Source organism: Propithecus coquereli, unplaced genomic scaffold, assembly GCF_000956105.1.
Source record: "Propithecus coquereli isolate 6110/MARCELLA unplaced genomic scaffold, Pcoq_1.0 Scaffold14, whole genome shotgun sequence".
Lineage (NCBI taxonomy): Eukaryota > Metazoa > Chordata > Mammalia > Primates > Indriidae > Propithecus > Propithecus coquereli.
In genome coordinates this window covers 11,586,964-11,595,091 of record NW_012138302.1, presented here as the reverse complement: position 1 = coordinate 11,595,091, position 8,128 = coordinate 11,586,964, and the positions used below count along the sequence as shown (strand labels likewise).

The 8,128-nt window shown below is 47.2% G+C and overlaps 1 protein-coding gene across 1 annotated transcript in view; it reads right to left on the bottom strand.

Annotated features, from left to right (window-relative positions):
- LOC105806256 (chromosome unknown open reading frame, human C1orf168) overlaps nucleotides 1–4,458 on the bottom strand; it is a 101,291-nt gene extending 96,833 nt beyond the window's left edge. The window contains exon 1 of the mRNA XM_012639335.1: nucleotides 4,348–4,458. Coding sequence (XP_012494789.1) covers nucleotides 4,348–4,356 — 9 coding nt within the window. The 5' untranslated portion in view covers nucleotides 4,357–4,458. The remainder of the gene's footprint in view (nucleotides 1–4,347) is intronic.
- Nucleotides 4,459–8,128: the final 3,670 nt, after the last annotated feature.

Genomic DNA, 8,128 nt, shown 5'->3' with positions numbered 1-8,128 from the left:
TAACAGTAATAGCAGTGAAGAATAACTAGTAAAACTTCAACTTTTCCCAGTATTACAATGCAAAATTGCTTAATTATTACCTCTGAAGCACATTACTTATAACTTCTCTATGTTGAATATGTCCTTACAAAATGTTTCATTACTTTGATTAATCTTTTAAAATTTCCCCAGAAGTTTGTTATTTTAGATTTTACAGATGTGAAAAACCAAAACCAAGAGGCCAGTGGTCAGAAAGGAATACTGACCACGGTCCCAAATCATTTCCGTCCATTTCTCATGCCGAGTGGCAATAAACACTTCTCAGATTTTTGCTAAGCACAGCTGTTGTTTTTTGGAGATGTTGAAATAGCAACATGATACAAAACACCTCCCAGGTTGATGGGGGAAGGACGCTGCACTGAGTATTCACATGAATTCATTTAATTAATTTTTTGATTATTAGTTTGCTAGGGCAGCCATAACAAGTACCACAGACAGCGTGGCTTAAACAAGAGAGATTTATTGCCTTACAGTTCCAGAGGCAAAAGTCCAAGATCAAGGTGTCAGCAGGGCTGGTTCCTTCTGAGGACTATGAGGGCAGGCTGTGTCCCAGGCCTCTGTCCTACAGCTGTCTTCACATTCATATGGTGTTCTCCCTGTAATTCACACTGTCTCACCCCTGTGCATCTCTGTGTCCTTCTCAGTGGCAGGTCCATGTCTGTAGATGTTACCCTGTCCTATGATGTATTCCTTAGCAATGGGATTATTAAGGAAATGCCCTCTGGATTTGCTCTTGAGCCCTTGGTAAGCAGTGTTCCCCAGGCATTTGGACCTGGGTTCTGTCAAAAATAAGCCACATATAACCTTGGGAAAGTATTACTGTCACAGCATGTCAGAGCATGACAAGACTTCAGGAATATTTAGTCCAACCTCCCATTGTAGAGGTGAAGCCCTCAGTGGCTCCCTTGGCTTACAGGATAAAGTACATATGGCACCAGTGGCCTTCCAATACTACACCCCTATTTACTTCTTGAGAGTCCATTCTGGCTACTTGGTTTTTTTTACTTTCTTCTCCAGTCACACCTAACTACAGGAATATGCCCAACCCTCGCCCGCTGTTGCTCTCCTCTGCTCCTGTGTCCATGCTGTCCCCTCTGCCTTCTTTCCCTCCTTCCCTGACGAAATGCTACTCCTCCCTCTGGCACTCAGCTAAGATGCCGCTTCCTCCAATGAGCCCAGGATGAGCTCCCGCCCTGCCTCGGGTTAGGCACACATGCTCGGTACTCCCATCAAAGCTTGCACCTTTCTTCATCATGCTGCTTTTTATTTAATACTAAAACTCTGTTTACGTAACACTCTCCCCTGCCAAGCTAAACAACTAGGTGGCATCTAAGACAGGGCCTGATAGTAGGGTCTACTGAGCGGACCTTCCAACCCAGAGTTTACCCTCCACGTAAATAGGAACATGGATGGTGCGTCCCCCGTAAGTGAGGCACGCTGGATACACGGTTATGAAGTGTGTTGACATTTTCTGCCTCAGGACCTCACATTTCTTGGTAACATGGGAGTTGTTAGACTGGTTGGTATTTGAGAAATCTCCTACCTCCTATATTTTATAATTTCATGATTTGCTCAAATCACTTGACTAATAATAGGTGAAGGAAAACTTAAATATAGTTCAATACAGCCCCAATGCTCATGCATCAACAATTCAAGCACCATTTTTTAAGCTTCCTGACTGACCAGCTAGCTCAGCTCAAAAATGCTACAATTTTCTCTTGCCAAGACTGTGTTTCTTGACTGGAAGAACACCAGGGAATGTGAGGTCAAGTTTTAAAACCATCACAGTGACGTGTGCTAAACACCTACTATGCCCCCCGCACTACTCTAGATAGTGTAGATACATTAGGTTATATATCCTGCCTGAGGCTCTCCCTTGAACACGAAACTTGAATATCTAACTGCTTACTCAGCCCCTCAAGCATGTTGTGTCTGAAACTGACTTCTGATCTCCTTCCAAATCTGCTCTGTATTAAGTCATCTCAGTAAATGTGGACTCCATTCTTCCAGGTATTCCAGCTTCACACCTTGGAGTCATTAGCAATTCCTCATCTTCTTTAATGTTATTTTGCCCAGTCCATCAGTAAATCCTGTTGACTCTGCCTGTAGTATATATTCAGAATCTAACCACTTCTAGCCACCTTCACTGCTGAGACTGCTCTCAGCCATCAGCCCCTCTTGCCTGGGTTACTGCAATAGTCTCCTACCTGGTCAACCAGCTTCTGTCCTTGCTGTCCCTATCAGCTGTTTTCAAAACAGCCGCCAGAGGGTCCTTTCAAAATGTAAGTTGGATCGTGTCATTGTACCATCCATGACACGCAGGTAGCCCTCCATCTCACTCAGGAAAATCTCAAGCTTCCGCAGTGGCCTCCAGGCCCCTGCGTACTCTGACCCCACCACTCTGACCACTCTCTCCTTCACTTCCTCTGCTCCAGCCACTCCTTGAACACACCGGACAAGCTTCTGCCTCAGGGCCTTTGCATCTGCCATTATCTTTCTGTAGAATGTTCTTCCCTGAGATATTCTCATGATCAATCCCTTACCTCCTTCGAGTTTCTGCTCAAATGCCACCTCACACTGACTCTTTCTTGAAATTATCCCGTTTAAAATAGCAGCCTCTCTTGCTGCCCCTCCATCCTTAAACCCTTCTCTTCTTTATGTATCTACATTGCACTTGCTGCCATTTGACCTGAATATACATATTTGATTGTCTTCTTTCACTAGAATATTAATTTTATGAAGGCAGGTGTTTTTGACTGTTTGGTTCAGTGCTGCATCTGCAGTATCCAAAACAGGACCTGACCACACAAAGCAGGTGCTCAGTAAATATGTACTGAGTAAATGCATATTTTGTTGATTCTTTCAAAAAATGAAATCCTCCTTTTAAGATGAGAAAACACCCATATTTCTCTTTTGATCTTTTTTCCCCCTCTCTCTGAGCAGAGGTATAATCATATTAGCTTACCCCATAAAAATGTTATTAGGTAACAAACTTGCCCTTTTGTACATTTTTCTCTAATTTGCCTAACATTCTACCTGTTGTCCTGTTGTAATCCTTGCGAGTGATGCCCAGCTTATCCTTGGCGCTCAGTAGTTATTGACAAACCTAAGCTCACGCCCCAGCTCTGCTACGAACCAGCTGCGTGGTATTGAGCAAGTGATAACGTGCTGACCATAAATTTCCTCACCTATGAAAAAAACGGGGCAATGGCATTGACCTCACTGTGCTGTCACGTAGATAAACTGAAGTAACGAACGCCAGTGCAGATCCCGTCCTACAGAGACAGCAAAATACTTCAGCCTCCTTTTCTTACATATATACTCAATCTATTCAAACCGGCACTTTTCCACCAAGGAGGAGGAGTTTCTCAAAGTTGCTCAACAGTAGGTGGAGGGGGCAGTGGGGAGAATTCAGAGGAGGGAGATTAAGCAGTACTGGGTGCCCCTAATCCACCCTTTTCCAAAACTCAGCTATTTGGACTCGAGTGATCTGCCACAGAGAGACACATGCCCCACGCCAAAGGGGAGCTTTTCCTAACCAGCAACAGCTGAAATGAGTCCACACACACACACACACACAACTGACCTATTGAAGAGGGGACTAGAGAAGAACGGGGAATTGAAGGAGGAAAAAGGAAGGTGTGGTCAGTCAGGCGAGAAGTCTCCAACAAGCACCCAGCCATCCAAAGGGCAGGAAATGCCACCTGGCTGGGTGCAGGGCACTTCCCCAAGGTCATCTCTATTTTTACAGGCACCTCTAATAATCTCCCAAACTAGTTATTTCCGTAGTAATTCTCTAAGTGAGGGTCCTGGGGCTGTGGAGGGGAATACATTGCCCCAGGGCATACAGTTAATAAGGAGCGGAGCCCATCTAAAACCACAAAACAGCATCGCACAGCCGTCCTCCTGGTGCCCAGCCCTGCCCTCTGACCGCTGATCACCGCGGAGGCCGGACGCAGTCCGCAAGGGCAAGCAAACACAGAGAGAGCTGACAGTCACTTAGACTATGGATCCGGGAACAGGTCAGAAGTCCAGCTCGCTGGTCAGAGCTGAGACCCCTCGTGCCATCGTGCCTCGGCGCCTCTTTCCCTCATGTACCAGGTGGCACAGGACCCAGCACGCCCCTCTTCACTCCCACCTGCCCTGAGCAAGGCCAGTGTGAGCCGAGCCACACTGACACCCGACACACTTATTCCTGTCCAGGAGGGAGGACGCACAGGTGGCCTTTCCCCACGGCTCTCCAGGGGGAGGCAATCGACCTGGCAAGAAAGGACTCAGGAAGTCCACAGCCAAACCGACGCGCCTTACCTCTTCCATTGTTTTCTTCCAAGGTAGAGTCTGGGAGACAAACCCAGCTTCCCAGAGCTGGATGCTGGGGCCAACCGTCTGCTTTCTTCTGCCTCTGCAGGCCAGGGAGCAATCACTTCCCCCGGCTGCCCGGGACACACCTGCTGCCAGGCTCCCAACCCGCCCCACCTGGGTTGTGGCTCCTCCCTCACCTGGGGCTGGGCAGAGGCTGCCTGCATCCTGCAGGCTTGGCCAGGACCGGCACCTGCAGGGGGGCGGGGGAGCCCTCTTCCCCCTCTTCCCCCATCCTCCAGGGGATTTCACTTTGTGCCTGCCCTGGGGCAGTTGTCAAGGAGTGGGCAGAAGCTGAGCAGTTGGACAATGTAATTCCATTGGTAACGGCCCCCGCCAACTCCACCTCTGAAGACAGCTACTTAACTTCACGAACACTCTCTCAGTCAGGAAGCCAAAGCCTAAAGGAGCCTAAGCTCACAGGGGCATTTAGTGGAGGCCTGAAAGGAAGCTAACGCAAAGGAGCGTCTGTTTTTGGCCAGGTACTGCCGAGGCACTTGGATACATCGTTGTCTACAACTCCCACAGCAGCTCCGGGAACTGCTGTTCTTCCCATTTTAAAAGGCGAGGAAACTGAGGCTCGGAGAGGTTGGGATTTCTAGAGCTGGCACTAGAAATCCCAACCTTGGTTCCCAGTTTGGGGGCTTTCGGGGCTAGTGGCTGTGCCCTGCTTCACATGCAGACCGGGTGACTTTTCTTGCTCTGTGAGGGCCACGTTCTTCAAGTAAAAAGCTGCTCCTGTCCTGGCCAGGGGCAAGGAGGTGGAGGGCAGTGAGGAAACCCCACCTGAGCGCCCACTGCCTCCAACAGGTGATTCCCAAACCTGCCTGGGAATCTACCAGAAATACAGTCTTCAGGGGCCAAACACAGCGTTGGATCAATACTCTGGTCTAGGGCCTGGGAGCATGGATTTTATAAAAGCTTTTCAGTCAGTGTAATCTAAACTTTATTAGTGACTTGAGGTAAGATGTACCTTTTACATCATGACTCGGCACACACTCGTGCTAAAATAAAAAGTTCTCAAAGCAACAATCCCTCTTTATTGGGCGTGATCATGCTGGTATTTTCTATGCTGTTCTGGGCCATGATATGCCAATTAAATAAATGGTCACCACACCCCACCCCACGGGCTTCGTCATTCTCAGTTGGATCAACACTGCTGTGTAGACTGTGTTCACAGTCAGAATGGGGGCCCATTCCTACAGCTAAACGGGGCACAGGACAGAGGTCATCCATGGTTTCCTTCAGCACGCTGGTTCTTACTCGTGTGTATACATTTGTGAGTAATAGGATGGAGTAAGCCCTCCCCAGCCCCAGATGATCTGGCTGTCCGATTCCCTTTGCTCCTTGGGCAAGGGCTCCCCCTCGTGGCTTCAGGCCAGTTTGCACTGGCGGAGGGGGTGGAGCAGGCAGTAGGACTCTCGGCTCCTGGACCTGGAAGGGCTGGAAGGTTTGTGTAATCTGGTTTGGTTCATGGCATGTTACAGTGCCAGTTCCTAGGATGCAGTAGGCACTGATCATTGGTAGCTGTTAGGGGTAGGGACTGCTTTGCCTTTAGGCTTAAGAACTATGACTCTTGGAATGGCCAGGTATCCAACTCAGTTCTCCCGCTCGCTTGGGAAAGTCAACAAACCCATCTGATGTATGTTCCTCCTCTGTAAAAGCTAAATAAGTGGCTGGCCGGCGCGGTGGCTCACGCCTGTAATCCTAGCACTCTGGGAGGCCGAGGCGGGCGGATTGTTTGAGCTCAGGAGTTCGAAACCAGCCTGAGCAAGAGCGAGACCCCGTCTCTACTAAAAATAGAAAGAAATTAATCAGACAACTAAAAATGTATAGAAAAAATTAGCCGGGCATGGTGGCGCATGCCTGTAGTCCCAGCTACTCGGGAGGCTGAGGCAGAAGGATCGCTTGAGCCCAGGAGTTTGAGGTTGCTGTGAGCCAGGTTGACGCCACGGCACTCACTCTAGCCCGGGCAACAAAAGCAAGACTCTGTCTCAAAAAAAAAAAAAAAGAAAACTAAACTAAATAAGTGGCTGGAAGTGTTGGCTTAAGAACTAATGGCCATGCAAAAATCTCCTGTTATGGTGTTTAGCACTAAGTAGGCAACAAAAACGTCAGTTCCTCTTTTCCTTTTCCCTGTCCTCTCAATCATTGGTGGCTGTCAGAGTCAGAGTCAAAGTGCACATGTTGCGCTTGGATGTGCAAATGAAGTAGCATTGCTTTATTTCCCTGTGATGATCCCAGTTTGTTCATGAGCCCCATCCCACGCACAGCAGGTGCTTGCACCCAGCTTGATGCAAGGAGAACTCACGCATGGTTACGTCGGAGGGCGGAGACAGGAGAGGTGGGTCCAAAGTGCAGATGTTGTGGGGACAGATTGGGATGTGAAATTTGGGGGTTTAACTAAGTTTAACCAGCTCTCACCACACACTACAAATAAAAACCTCAATTCGATAAAGAAGTATAAGAACCGGCTATATACAAGGCGCTTTGGTGACCTGCCACTAGATGTAGGCCAGGTTGAATCATGTCATGAGCTCCACTTAATCGTGGACAAAGAAATGACCGACGGAGCACCCACTGCCTGCCAGCAACAGTGCCCCAGACCTTGCAAGCATCACCTAATTTTGTCCTTATTCTGATCCTCTTGTTCCAGCTGAGAAAACTGAGGCACATGCAAGTTAAGTCACCTCTTCTGGGCAAAACAGCAAGTGGAAGAGCAGAAATTCCAATCCAGGAAGTATGGCTCCAGAGCCCACATGGACAACCACTCTGTTTGCGTCTTTTTACATGTTAGAGAAAAGCAGAATGATAAACTCACAGAATCTGAGAGCTTGAAGCCTTCTTTGAAGCAATCGTTTTCCAAACTCAACTTTGAAGGTCATCTGTGAGAAAACTTAGGAAGTACTTTGGCTGAAGTTAGGCTCAAAACCTTCTAGATATTTCTGGTCTTTCAAACCAGAAAAGCTTCAGTTAGCTCCTCCAGGTAGTGGTGATGACAAGCCATACTCTCCAGTGAGGTCCCATTTATTCTTTGGGGCACTGAGGAGCAGAAATCAGAATTTCCAGCACATTCTGGATGTTTCCAAACCTTACTTTCAGTCTCAAATACTGCTTGAAGCTTTTCAGCCTCTCCTATCATGTTTCAGTCTTTCATTTCTTGGTAAACGTATTACTCACACTTTGTACCATGAGTGATGATTTGTAGCAGAATACCCTGATGTGAAAAAGGAGCATTTAAAAAATATCTGAAAATGGGAAATCATGCGCATTCACCTCTTTCCAGCGTAAACTTTGAGCACTGTACATTATCGAATGACAAAGCTGGAGTATGTAGATTGATTGTCAGAGTTAGGATGGTGCTGCCAGAGTAACCTATTATTAATATGAAAATTATTGTTGGTTAGATTAATCATTTCTGAGGATTTCCAGTATAACATGTAATTTATTTATGTATAATTTATATCTTGATTACTTTCACAAGGGAGAGAAGAAAAGATGAAAGAAGTTAAATTTATTGAGAGTCTATTGTGTAGCAGGCAACACAGTTTGCATATATTTTGTTCCATTCCTCATGACGATATTGTGAGCTAAGAGATGCCAGCCCTAGTTAACAAATGAGGAGAATGAGCTCAGGATGGTGAGGCATATGTCCCGGCCATGTGGAGTACAGGTATGACTCACCATTTGAACTCCGCCCCAACCAAATCTATGGCTCTTTCCTCCACTC